This window comes from Pteropus alecto, unplaced genomic scaffold (genome assembly GCF_000325575.1).
Source record: "Pteropus alecto unplaced genomic scaffold, ASM32557v1 scaffold75, whole genome shotgun sequence".
Lineage (NCBI taxonomy): Eukaryota > Metazoa > Chordata > Mammalia > Chiroptera > Pteropodidae > Pteropus > Pteropus alecto.
In genome coordinates, this window is record NW_006440638.1 from 7,442,063 (window position 1) to 7,456,673 (window position 14,611).

Below are 14,611 nucleotides of genomic sequence, written 5' to 3' on the forward strand. Positions count from 1 at the left end.
TTGCCTACAAACTGTCGCTGCTCTGTTTGCTCCAGTCTATCTGGATCTCATGGGTCCCTGAAAACACCTCCATGATTTCCCATCCTTGTAGTTCACTGTCCAGATGGCCTTTCTTCCATCTCCATCTGGAAAAAAGTACTAGCCTTTCTTCAAGGTTCTCCGCAAATACCACCTCCATCATGAAAGTGGTATTTGAGCATAATCTCTTTTTTCTTTAAAATCTTTTAAGGTATCGTACCTCACTTCTGGTGCTTCCACTTCTGCCCCGTCTCTATTGGTTTGCATCTTTGACTTCTCTCCTCTAATTTGTAAGTTACCAAATACACCAATAGCATCTTCTTCACATTTGCACCCTAAACCACCCAAGTGCATTGTACATATTAAAGATTTAAGAAATATTTGTTGGTTAACTTAAGAGCCAACCTTATCTCTTTCTACCAAAATATTCCTTTTCTCTTTCTTCATCACAGCTTTGAATTCTCATCTTTCAAACCTAAAATATTAATGTCAATTAAACTCAATACTTGTCCTGGAACATAAATAATTTTAGGTACACACAAAAAAGTTTTTCTGTTATGTAAAGCAAAATATACATAAATTCAGATTTATGTATTTATATGCATTTATATAAATCTTATATATATAAACTCTTCACGTGTTTATAATTTCAATCTTTTATCAAATAATGACATTCTTCATAAAATTTCATAAAAATTGACATGGAAAAGTTGAATTAGGGGATTAAATACCTCCTTGATATATCTGATTTATGCTTTCTTGGTCTTTTAACTATAAGAGTTTATCCAAGCAATATGAATAGAAATAGACCTGAATAGAAATAGAAAGAATAGAACTTTGCATAGTTTGTAAACATAGTTTTCCTTGGTGGGTTTTCGATGACCAGTGACCCCTCTTCATTTGATTTTCTTAGCTGCTTGCACTTGCTCAGATCACCTCCATCTGTGACAGTGTGTTCCCAGGAAACAAACTCAATTTAGAGTATTGACCTAAGGAAAATGTAAGTATGAAAATGCAGCATATATTTAAAATGCGTAGAGTGTTCCAATGCCATGATTATATTTTACTCTACCCTCTATAGTATGCAGACCACTCCTCCATTCATTACTGTAATTAACTATACATATAATTATTTTTATAGCTAATTTAACTCCAGTGAATTTCCATTTTGAGGAAAACATTAGCATTGTTTCTAATTAAATATTTATTGCTTATGTTTTACAGACCCAATATCAGGTTCTTCTTTAAACTGGGCTTACAAACTGGGCATCCAACCTGGGCATCAAACATACATTTGCCTTTGAGCTCCGAGATAAAGGCGAATTTGGCTTTCTTCTTCCAGAATCACAGATAAAACCAACCTGTAAAGAGACCATGCTAGCTGTCAAATTTATTGCCAAGTATATCCTCAAGCATACTTCCTAAACAACTGTCCTCTGTTTGGAATAAGCCAAGTAATCCTTCTTTGTGCCTATTTCCAGAAAGTCCATCTTCAATTATCCCCAGATAAAGCTTCCACTTCACCTGACTCTTGCTCATTTAAGTCCTTTTATTTCTTTTGGTTTTTATTTACTCTCAGTGGCACCTTATCAAATAGCTTTAAATGAAAGCTTTTACTACCTTTCTTTGCTCCAAGTAAAGTTCAACCCAGCACAAAGTATTATTTTGGATATTTTGCAAGGTGATATTCAGTGGGTCACAGGAAAAATATGAGAACCCTCAGTTTCTCCAGAACCAGATTTTCACCATGTGGCTTCATCATTTAATGTACTAATATAATAAAAATAAAATGCATTCCAAAATTCATCTTCTGTTTTTTATAAACTATATTCTCTACAGTCCTCTATTAGCATTAATAATAAGCAAGAATATCTTTAACTTTCGAAAACATATTTTGCCTACACATGTGTATCTTTAAATATGAGTAGGCATTGTTTACATCTGCACAATAGCAAAAAGATGTGCTAGCAGGAAATAAAGTGGTTCCTACAGGAGTGAGTCATAGTGCTTTAAATAACTAGTTCCCATCAACATAATGTACATTAAATTCAAAAGAGTTTAATTTCACCTGCCATAATCAGAGGAAACTACCTGCCAAAACATCTCTTGGCAGTTACAGACACAGCCAAGACAATTTGGTCAGCTGCGAGCTGTGCCCTCACAATAAATAGAAAAGAAGCCTGTTGTCTACGAGTTTAGTAGTTACCAGAGAAAAGGAGAGAGGCAGAGAGGTAGATAAGTGTAAAGGGGGTCAAATATATGGTGACAGAAAGAAATTTAACTTTGGGTGGAGAACATACAAAGCAATATACATATGACGTATTATTGAATTGTACACTTGAAACCTATATAATTTTATTAACCAATGTTACCCCAATAAATTTAATTTAAAAAAGAAAGAAAGAAAAAAAGAAAATAAAGGAAGCCTGAAAATCTAGTACAAGTAGAAAAGAAAAACTCATGTTGACCAAGGGCAATCAGAGTATCTTAATACCTTTATGTCATCTATAATCCTATTATTTAAGAAGAGTGTTATAAAATACCTTTTCCCAACCTTAATTCTTCAATACCTCATTATGTGACAGTGGTGTCAAAATTCTAGAAATCCAGAACACAGATGCCTCACCAGAATTCGAAGGACAAGTAGAAAGTTTCTTGACTTCCTATAAACTTCCTTTTCAGAACACTCTGGATAAAATTTTTGAGGATCCTGAAAGATCCAGAGAAAGCAGGTCAACAAATAATCTGGGACAGTCCTCTTGAATCCTTTAGGGGCCCGTAAAAGAAAGAGTGCTATCAAATCTACAAGGTGATAGTGTTTCTGATAGTTATGAGGTAGGTGAAAGTTTCACATGCAAAATTGTATGGGAAAAACCAATACGAACTAAAAAAATTGCTTTATAAGTGGAAGAGGGGAAAATGACAGTCAAGAAAGTAAAAGGCAAAACTGTGGTTATGAGATTAAGTTGTCCCTTATAAAAAATATATCTATACTTAAATATTTAGCATTCAAAACTGGCTCAGAACATGAGAATGTAAATTTGTTCCATTAAATATGCCACATGGGAATTATATACTCATTCATACTCACTTACTCAACTGAGAAAGAACTGAAAGAAATTCTATCCTTAAAATTTACGTTAATATTTCTAATTCCATTGGGTTTATAGATAGAGGAGATGAGAGGATAATTGGGAATAATCTCAATTACTGAATATCATTTTGGTTCATCCTTTATTCAGTTTATAAAGAACACAAAATTTTTACATAACATCATATTAAGCTATTATGTAATTTAATATTTGTTTTCTCAATCAGAGAAATATGATTTGAGTGGATAAAAATAAAAAATCCTAACAAGACCATTAATCGAATAGCATTTGCATGATATCTCAGGGTATGTTGCTTCTTTGACTTCATATGAACTGTGAAAATAAACATATGAAAAAGTGTTAAAATTCAATACTAAAATTAATTATACTTATTGGAAAGTTTGAGTACTCAGTGCTGTGATTCTTCCCTCATCATTTCTCATTTATCTGTAAAAGAATTTTGTGCCCAAGTTACAAGTTATGCTGTCTCTTACAATATTCTTCTAAATCATTATTCCTCTTCTAGTTTTCTTACTACAAAATTCACTCAAGGAACTTTTTTTTTTTTATGCCTATAGCACCTGGTCTTCCTAGGTGGTCTCCCATTCAAGTACTAACCAAGCCTGACCCTGTTAGCTTCCCAGATCAGACATCAGGCTTGTTCAGGGTGGCATGGCTGTAGACCATGAACCATAGCTCCACTGAGATGTGAACCCAGCATCTTCTGCGTGTAAAGCAGACATGCTAACCGCTATACTATGGAACCATGTCCAGGACGTTGTTTTATATTTTGAAATTTTTTCTGGTATGGTCTAGTGGCTGAGACACATATCTCCATTGTCAGATGAGAAAAATAAAACATCTTACTGATTTTTTTTACGAATGCAAATAAATTTGAGTTTCCAATGGGCATTATGACTCCCAACTGATTTTAAAATGTCTTATCAGAGGTACCCACCTCACATCCTACACATTGGATAGTTTCTATAAACTACATAAGTGCTCATTAGCTAAGTAAACATGCTTATTGACCAAGAGTCTGTTTCTCATTTAAGACAAACATCTATGACTGATTTTCTTTAAATGAAAAAAATAACCAAGTAATTCCCAGAGAAACTTACAACAGATTACTGAGACTACACAAATTCTCTCTGTTCATATTAGGTTCTCCCCTAGCAACTTATTCTCGCAAAAACGTTAAAATTACTTTAGTCATTCCAAATGGATGGATGTTGGGAATTACATAATCTGAAAGTTGCTGAGAGTAAATCTTAAATGTTCTCAATAAGCACATGTGCACACACATGCACACAGGAAGGTAATTACGTGAGGTGATAAAGGTGTTAACTCTACTGTGATAATCATTTCACAACATATACGTGTATCAAACAATCAGGTTGTACACTTTAAATTATACAATTAAATCAATTATATCCCAATAAAGCTGAGAGGAAAAAAGAAGAAAAATGTGGCTCTTATAGATGCTATGACATTTGTGCCTGCACACGTTACAATATTTGGAAGCAATTTTACATATTTTCCCTCAAAAAAATTAAACCATTGAAATGAGAGAAGAAGCAGTATTTTACTACTTAGAAAAGAAAAAATTTATTGAGAATTATATGAAGTTCAGATTACCTCTGGTTGCAGAAGATACCTCCTTTTTATTCAGCTAGTGACATGCAGAAAATTCTGAGTGGAACTCAAATTAGGAGTAACAAATATATGCGACCTTCCAAATTAGAAGGTTTTATTATGTAAAACCACATTAAAAGCAATAACATTTACTAAATAGTGCAGCTAATATGAATACATGGCAATATTTCAAAGATTATGCCTTTACACATCTTACTCCTTTTCAACACAATTGTATTTCATGATTAAAATACCAAGCCATTTTTCTATAATGAGTAGAAATGAGTCATAATAGCATCTTGAAAATCTCAGCAGCATATAGGCTACTGTCAGAAATACCTTAGGCAAAGCTTTTGGGAGACTCTCTTGCATTTCATTGTCACAAAATCCATTATTCCAGGACAGATCTCAGTCTGCCTGAGTAAAATCTATGTGAGGGTTATAATTTTGTCATAAAAATTTATTCTCACATGAACTTAGCATAAAAGGTCTCCGTCCAGAAAATAGGAATTGAAATGGATATATTATCACTTGAACTGCTTTTTTGCTCACTTATCCTTCAATTACAAGCCTTAAGTTCACTGGTGTCAAGAGAGGTTAAACCTGAAAAATGTAAAACAATTTTTGAAATCTGTGAGGGAAATTTGACACTTAACGTTCCAAATGCATTATTATTACCAGGGTACCACTGAAGTGTGCTATTGACTCATTTTATACTGTGGGTTAAAGACTTAAAAGATTATCTATGAAACAAAGAAAAAATCCATATCTCTCATTTCATATATAAAAGAAATTACAAGAACTCTGGTTTTGGTTTATTTTCTTATTTTAAATTCCCCAATTTCTTTTTTTTCAAAAATATCTCTACTTTACAAAACTTAAAATTCAAGAGTTAATTAAATTTTAATGAGGCAAAGAAGGGGAGGTGAGAAGGGTAAGTTTTGAGAATTGCAATCATACTGATAGTAATGATGATATGAAAGTAGCATTTGCATAGCACTGAATAATTTAAAAATTGCTCTCCTGTGCATGTCTGCATTTGATCACGACTCTATAAGACTGAGTTGAGGGGAGGCTATTTATTATCCACATTTTATATATTAGAAACCATGGCTCAAAGTACTTAAATGACTTGCAAATTTAAAGTTGCAAATTGAAACTAAATTTTCACACTTCAAAATTCAAATTATTTGTATAACACCACACTGCCCAATGGTCATCACTTTTCTAGAAGGCAGAGAAAGAAGTTATCTGATTTGTGCATCATCAATTTCAATCATCAATTTTGGTTCTAATTCTCAAACCATACTAATGACCCATCAAACACTCGCCTAGATGACCTAGATCAAGGATTCTCATATTAAACACATGTTGGAATCATCTGAGAAGCTTATTAAAGTATGGATTGCTAGGCCCCTCCCCCAGAGTTTCTGAAACAATCAGCTGGGATAGGGAGTAACATTTTCTTATCCAACAAGTCCTCTGGTAATGCTGATGCTGCTGGTCAAGGTACCACACTTTGAGAACCACTGATATAAAATAATTCTAAAATTTCCTTCTACTTTTCAATAATTGTTTTTTTCAATTATTTTAGTGATCTTTATTGAATTGTGCAGTTTATCTGCAAAAGTGATTTACTCACAGGTTTTATCTTCGATTAAAATTACAAACTAATCAAATAGATAAAATTGGAATATTTCCATTTCAAGTTCCATCTTTTATTTAAAAAAAAGTTTGTAAATAACAAAACCAAGTATTGAACACAGATTCACATATTTCAAATCCATTACACATTACACATTATGTATATTTACAATTTTTAAATATACATAAATAAATGAGCATAATAAGTGTCCATGCTTTGAAATTTTGTTGATTCTACAAATTGTAAAATAACTGGCATTAATTTATTTTTATTACTTATATTTTATATTGTATTTGTCAATATATTAATTTTTTAATGTTTTAAATTTTATATGTTAAATGTCATATTTTAGAACATAAAAAATATGACATCTGCCAAGGCCCAAGTTCACCAAGGCTACTGAGGAAACTCTGATTTAGAATCCATTGTAAAACTTTCTTTGGCAATAAGCAGTAGCTTTCTTAATAGTAAAACTGAACAAATTCTATGAGAAGTATTTGCAGAAATATTTTTGGAGAAAACAGCATTTGTTTCTTAAAGACTAATCGGAGGATTCCAGCTGATGTGGTTCTTGACTGTCACATAAAAAGCTCAGACAGGGTAATGGGATAATCTGAGGACTTCCTTATGTTCAGGCATCCCTTGGTGTTGCCACTTGACAAAGCTCAATTGTATCTGCTCCAATTAATCTCTTACAAAGGCAGAGAAATGAAGAAAGGTAAGGAACACGTTTCTGCCAGTTTGGGCAGAAGACTAGAAAGAAAAGGATCGGGAAGAAAAAAGTAATAAATCAGATTTCTCTTGCCCCTTCCCTAAATTCCCCCTCTTTCCCATTATTATTTAAATATTCTGCCTCATCTTAACCCATTTCATTTGGTCTACAAAAAGCAAGTCTTTCAGATGAGAAAGCAAGTCTTGGGGATAAGATGCCTTTCCTCAGAACTTGGATTCAGGCAGTCTCATGATTCTGGTGTGCTCAATATATTCATATTTACCCCCTGACTTTTTTATTAAAATAACCTTATGGAGTTAAAGATCTTTTATCCCTTTATTTTATTCTAAACCAAATATGCCTCTGATATCCAATTTGAAAGGCTAAGTAAGAATACAGGAACAACATTTGAATGTACAACAGATGTAATGAAGCATACAAGGATTTTGAAGTCACTCAAAGGCAGATTTAAATAGAGGTTTCACCACTTCCTAGCCATGGCCTATCTGAGGAATTCAGATAATGGTACATATGTCACAAGACTGTTGTGAATATTTAAAAAGAGCTATATAAAACATAAAGGTAACCAATTGTTCTGGTTTGCTCAGAAGTAAGGGATTTCCCAGGATGCAAGACTTTCGGTGCTAAAACCAAGACAGTCCCAGGAAAACAGATAGTTAGTCACCAAATTGCACTGAAATGTTTCTCAATCAAAAATAAATATTAGGACTCCTTTCTCTCCCCCTCCTATTTTTTAAAAACTATTTTCACCAGATAAAATAAATGTTAATATTTATTGGTAGTTATCGCTTTACTATGAGATCTTCAATATTTTATATAGATTATTATTTAAGTGAACCCTTAGAGCTAAATGCTATTTTAATCACTCTCATTTTGACAGATGCCAAATGGAGGCACACAACAGCTAAATACCCTACTCAAGGTCATAGAGCTAACAAATAGTAAAACAGGTGTTCAAACCCAAGCAGTCAAGTTTTAAATGTGCGCACTGCACTCTTTCTACTCAGTGTTGTCCTCAGACCAGCAGTCCTCAGCATCACCTGGGAACCTGTTAGAAATGCAGACTCTCAGCGCCACACCCACACCAGACTAACTGAACCTTCTCAATCTGTGCTGTAACACTATGGTACAGGTTTACAGCTGGAAAACATTTAGAATTGAGCTTTAGGTAACATTAGTAAATTCTCATTCCATGCCCATAATTTAATCTGAAGCCCTATATCTCTAAAAGCCACACAGTGACTTAGTGAAGGAAACTAAAGTTAAACTAAAGTAGAACTTGCATCTCTAGAAGTAAACTTAAATACACTAAATAAACTTAAAACTGAAATAAACCCAAATGGTGCTTTCTTAAAGCACAGAAAGTTTGGGGGCATTTTTCCTTCAAAATATACCTACTTAGAACGTGACCAAAACTATACTCTTTTTTCTAATACAAATGCAGGAAATGGGAAGCACAGAGACCAAAACATCAAAGCATTTTGAAAAGAAACTTTGAACTGATCTACTTTTTGTACTGTTCAAGTTCTTGGCTTTCACACAAAACTGAATATATGGGGAAAAATTATAATTAGGAGATTTGCTTATGGTTAGTACCAATTTAGAGTTTCAAATATAAATATAAATTAACAAATATTTAATGTTCTTTTCAAAACCAGGATCTTAACAGAGATAGTCGATCAAGTAAGTACTCCTACCGAAAGCTAAAAGGCAATAAAATCTCATTCAAGGCTAAAACCAGATACACAAACTCAAAAGTGATAAAGTCATTATCATTTTCTAGATTAAAAACACTCAGTTTCAGTAACAACTCAGACCCAGTTCAGAGTAACAGCTTCAGTCTATCAGAGTAAATATTTTATGTGCCAAAATATGTTGGGTACATAGTCTGTACCAACTTATGTGTTTAATTAGCTGCCTTTCATCAGATGCTTTTATACCAAGGCTATCCTTCTATATGACATTTTTTCCATCAAAAGTAAATAAAAGTCATTGGAAACAACTGCATTTAGGAAATAAAACTATATTTCCACCTCCAAAATCCTTTAGCTTAAATTCAAATTTGTTCTTATATGTTTCTTTTCTTAAATAATGTATAAACATCTTAATTATTTTCATTAAATTTAAATTGGATTTTTAAAGCTCTCACTTCAGGTATCACAACTGATATATTAAATTGTATTATAAGGGAATTGACATTTTTGGAGCTCTGTGCCAGGCGCTTTACATCATTATTTTATTTAATCTCCCGATGATGCTATGAGACAGATATAATTAACCACTATATAAAAGAGAAAACTGAGACTCAAAGAATCTAAGAGAATCACCCAGAGGGGCATCATTAGGATTTGAACCCAGACTCAAGCACAATGCTTTCCAACAGTGACCATAAATCCTTATGGTACATCATTCAAGGCCTCTGGAGCTATAAGTGAATTGTATCCTGTCTAAGGAGCGAGAGTTTACAGACAACATAGACTCACAAAGAATGAGGAAGTTTTAATGTTCCTCCCAGATACCTTAGATCCTTGCCTCTATCCCACCATAGTCCATGGGAAAGCAAATGGTGACATCTCTTCCCCAGTGATAAAGAAGAGAGAGGGTATGGCTTCACAAGGTGCAGGTCTACCCAGGAGCTGGTCAGCTCACCCAACAGGCCAAAAACAGAAATTCCCACAGCAAGTGACAAACACAGGTGACATAATGGACCATAATATGCCTGGCTGCCCCAGAGAGCGAGTCACCATGTTCTCCTTTTATGGGTCCTACTAGATCTATGGATCTTATCCAGAGCTGCCAGGCATTCAGAAACTGAGATTTCTATATAAAAGTAAGCCACCAAGCCTCTCCAAGGACATTGCTAAATGTCAGTCACCTACCTCCTCTGAAAACATCACATTTAGACCTACATTCAAACCTCAGTCCCACAATCAAGTTGAGCTGCCTGCTCTTAAGGTATACAGACTTCAACTAACTTACCAAACAGTTTAGCTACTAATTTAACATTTTAAAATGGCATTTACTTGTGATACCCAGGCTCTAAAAAGAATGCATCCTATGGACCTTTATCAATATTGCTCCCCAATTCAAATTCACTGCTCAGAGCTGGCTCCCTCATGGGGCCTTTCCAAAACATTCCATTCCATGAGTGTTCTCCATTCTCTCAACTGCTCCCAGAGTTTGAGGTGCCGACTTTAGTAAACTGCCCCTTATGTAGGGTTACTCCTGAACATGCATCTATAGTCCTGGAAATCAGCCACTTTTGCATGGACTTCTTTTTTATTCCCAGTAGTACCTAACACCTCTCTAACTTAGTAAGACCAATCCTGGAAGGCTGCTTCAGCAGGGCCTCCTGGGATGGCAATGCCTGGTGGAGTGACCACAGTCCAGAATCTGATGTGCAGAAATGTGATGAGGAGCGAACAGGCTCTGCTAAATGAATGCATGTCAACCAGCCTCACTAAGATCTGACTTCTATGTGAGGTTGCCAAATTATTAATTTACTATTGGTTTCTAGGTGTTTGGAGTGAATTAGAGAATGCAGAGTGGATACACTGGGGAGAGAGAGAGCATCCATCTCAAGCAGTTGTTAAAGAGGCAGAGATGCAAACAGGTTGAGAGAATAAATGTCATACGTTCATACCAAATCTTAACTTAATGCATTTTGGTCTAGCAAGGAACATGAGAAAGAGAAAACTAGCATAGTGCTTCCCAGTAGCCACCTCTCTGTCTTCGTCATTGTTCTTTCCCTTTATTCAAAATTATATGGGCGTCTTTGCTTTTCTATCTCAGAGGAGTCTGGAAATTGAGGTGTGGGAAGCAATAAATGCCCCTAACAGTGAAGTTAATGCCCCAGAGTTACTTGCTTCCAGAGATCACTTTTTAAATATGCTCTCTATGTACCCACATTCTTGTCTCACGCTCTGCTTTTAAGGGAACCCAAGTTCAGAGGGAAATGAAAACAGGAAAAACTGCCAAATTATCCAAAAGAGGTAAAAGACAGGCTTGTGTGAATAATTCATACACCATCCAAGATTATCTTTCAGGTCCTAAGTATCAATTTGTCAGAAACTTTTTACTGCCTGTGAACAGAAGTTACTTAATTTCCAGCAATATATCATTCAACTGAGAAAATTAATAAAATTATTTTAGTCAAATAGAAAATGCTAAAGAAACTCCAGAACTGATACTATCACTACTAAAAGTACTAAAGACATGGAGATCATGACACAGCTTATAAAAATAGTCTAAACCTGTAAAGCTATGCATAATTGCCAGTAAAAGTATTTTTGTTATATTTAATTTTTCTGTTTATTTTTTACAGTAATTTTGGGTTCATAGTAAAACTGAGCAGAAAGCACAGAGTTGCCATATACCACCTACTCCCACACATGCACAGTCTCCCTCACCAACATCTCACACCAGGCTGGTACATTTATTACAATCAATGAACCAACATTGACACATCTCTATCACTCAAAGTCAATATTAGATTAAGGTTCCCTTTTGCTGTTGTACATTCCACGGTTTTATATTTAATTTTAAATTGCAAAATAGTATACAAAAATGATGTCTTCTCCCAAGATGTCATAATATATGCTCAAAAAACATAGATGGATTGCCACTGAGCTAGCTGAAAATCTTTAGAATAGATATTCAGGAACCCTACAGAACTCCCCAATTAGGTTAGTTCTTGATACAGGAATGTGTATTAAGATGGGTAAAGAATTAGCTCATTGAGAAGTACAGAAACTATGGTCATTCCTGGTGGCAGACTGAACCATTGTAAATCCTCACACTTTGTATCCACAAACGATTTAAGGACGCTTTGAAAATAGACTATGAGTTGACATAAAATCAAGATAACACCAGCCAAACTGGCAGAATAGTTGTTAGCAGCTTTGAAGAAATGACAGGAGATAATGATGAAACACTCTTTTAAGAAATGATCCAACACCAATGCCCTTGATGCCTCCTGATGAGTGGAAAACGCATACACATATTGAGGCTTCTAAGTGGAAGAATGACTCACAAGAGAAAATTTCTGAATGTGAAATTATTTCAAGAATAGCAGCAAATTTATTGTGCTCATATTTGCATTTTTATGTATATATGATTGTGATATATGTTTTTTAAACCTATCTAAGTCTGAAAGCACCTTTTTTAAAAGCATGGAAGAAAAATCTTAGGGATAAAAAATTTTTAATCTAATTAGCATTTTTTAAATTTCTTAGGACACAATTGAAGGCATCTGAAATTCAATAAAATATGACAAATGCTCACAAAATCAGGGGAAGGAAGGTCTGGAGAGGCAAAGGTCAGAGAAATCCACCATTGGCTCTCAGAGATCAGAAGGCTTAAGGAATCTAAGAAAACCTCTGCTGATGATCTCAGCTGGCCACACCAAAGCAAATAACTTGCAAAAAATATGCCCAGAACTCAAAATAAAGCTCATGACTGCCATTTGCTCTTTACCTGCCCACATGCTGCCAGAGAATAATACCTTCTCCTAATTTTCTACATTTGCTATCTCCAAGTGTTTCTCAGTAACAGAATCTGACCCAGAACTATGTTTGCTAGGAATTCTGGGAAATGCTATCCCTAGGAACCATGGACAGAATTGTGTCACTCTCCCAAATTCATATATTGAAGTCTTAACATCCAATGCAATGGTATTTGGAGGCCTTTGAGAGATAATTAGGTTTAAATGAGGTCATTAAGGTGGGTCCCCATAATGGGCTCAGTGCTTATAAGAGGACACCACAGAGCTTGTTTCCTACCTCTGCCTGCCATGTGAGGATACAGAGAGAAGGCAGAAGGCAGGAGAAGAGCTCTCGCCAAAACCTGACAATGCTGGCATCCTAATTTCAGGCTCCCAGCCTCCAGAACTGTGAAAACAAAAAATTCTGCTGTTTAAGCCACCCAGTCTATGGTATTTTGTTATGGCAGCTCACACTGACTAGTACACTAGGCTTCTCCACTAAAATGTAGTGCAATCAGCACCTTTAATATAATATAGGGGATGGAGATGATGGTGAATCAACAATATACAATCTGCACAATTGCCTTGAGGATTATGATACATAGGATTATTGTTCTCAATTCTTCACTCATTTCTTTAAAAAGTTACACATCCACACTTTTCCTATGTAACTTTGCCGTGCCTCTCACTGTGAGCCAACAGCAGTTGGGCTTAGCCATGAGATTTGCATAGGACTAATGAAATTTAGCAGATGTGATACAAGCAGAAGTTTTAAACATGTCTGTGTGGGTTAGCCTTCCCACTTACATTTCTGTGGTCTGTAATAGAAGAGCATGCCCGAGGTAGCTGTTGGTGAAGCAGATGGGAACCCGATCCACAGACTGGAACCACAGCCAGCCTCCTGGAGCCCAGCTGAGCCACAGACAAATCACAGACCTGTGAGAGAAAAAAGTGAACATTTATTATTGTAAACCTCCACGATTTTGACGGTGTTTGTAATTCACGAAAAATTAATACAAGGATTAAACATGTAATATCTAAAACAGAGCTTGGCACATGTTAGTCATAATTATTTTAGGCATCTTGTAAATTATATTGTACAATAAAAATGTAAACAATATATTTAGAGCATTTGTTTAAAGATAACAGCAGGTGTGAATAGCAGGCTTCCAATATGTAAAAAATGTTACAGTTTTGAATTTTTCTATATCAAATTAAAATCTAGAATGAGCACCAGGCATTAGGTTTGTCAAGAAGTCTAATATCTGTCCTTTTTCCATCTCCATCCTTTTCTTGCATGTTAGAAATCCTCAGGACTTACATGGTTTCAAACAGAGGGAAAGGGTCAGACTTTTCTATAGAAGTAACACTGATTTCAAAAACTATTTTGTTCCTTTCTGGGACACTTAAGGCCTCAAACTATATAAGTAATACATGCTCTCTATATTGCTATACTGCAAGAATCTGAGGGAGTAAATGTCACCCGTTGTCTTAATTTATATTTATATTCCTAATTACTTAAATTAGAATTAGAATTAAGAGGATTTTACAGGGCCATTTGAAAATAATAGTGGTTCAAAAAAAGAGATGGTCTATCAGCATTTTAATTTAATGTATCCTTTAAAAATGGGGTCAGAGTAGTGTAAAAAGGCAGAAGAGGATTTGTCTTAAGTGATATGCAAGTTTGCGCATATGCAATTAAGTATAGATCAGAATAAGTGTATAGAAAACCATTAAAAAAATAGCACCATTCTTTGAAGGGAAATTTGGCAATACTTATCAAGGTTTTAATTCATGGACTTTGTAATCTTATTCTTAAAATAAATTTAAACCAGTAAATCAATATATGTATATATATTTATAAAGATGTTATACTCATATCTAGTAGTGAAAAATAAAAAAAAATAATCGAAGAGAGGTTTGGTAAGTTTTAGCATATAATATTTTAGACTATTATGCAATATATTAAAAATAAAAATAAAAAGTATAGAACTATAAAAGTAAAC

At 34.5% G+C, this 14,611-nt stretch overlaps 1 protein-coding gene across 1 annotated transcript in view; it reads left to right on the top strand.

Moving 5' to 3' along the window:
• CPA3 (carboxypeptidase A3) overlaps nucleotides 1–1,443 on the top strand; it is a 25,421-nt gene extending 23,978 nt beyond the window's left edge. Inside the window, 2 exon segments of the mRNA XM_006917466.1 lie at nucleotides 1,243–1,277; nucleotides 1,279–1,443. Of these exon segments, the coding sequence (XP_006917528.1) occupies nucleotides 1,243–1,277; nucleotides 1,279–1,443 (200 nt within the window).
• The last annotated feature ends 13,168 nt before the right edge of the window (nucleotides 1,444–14,611 follow it).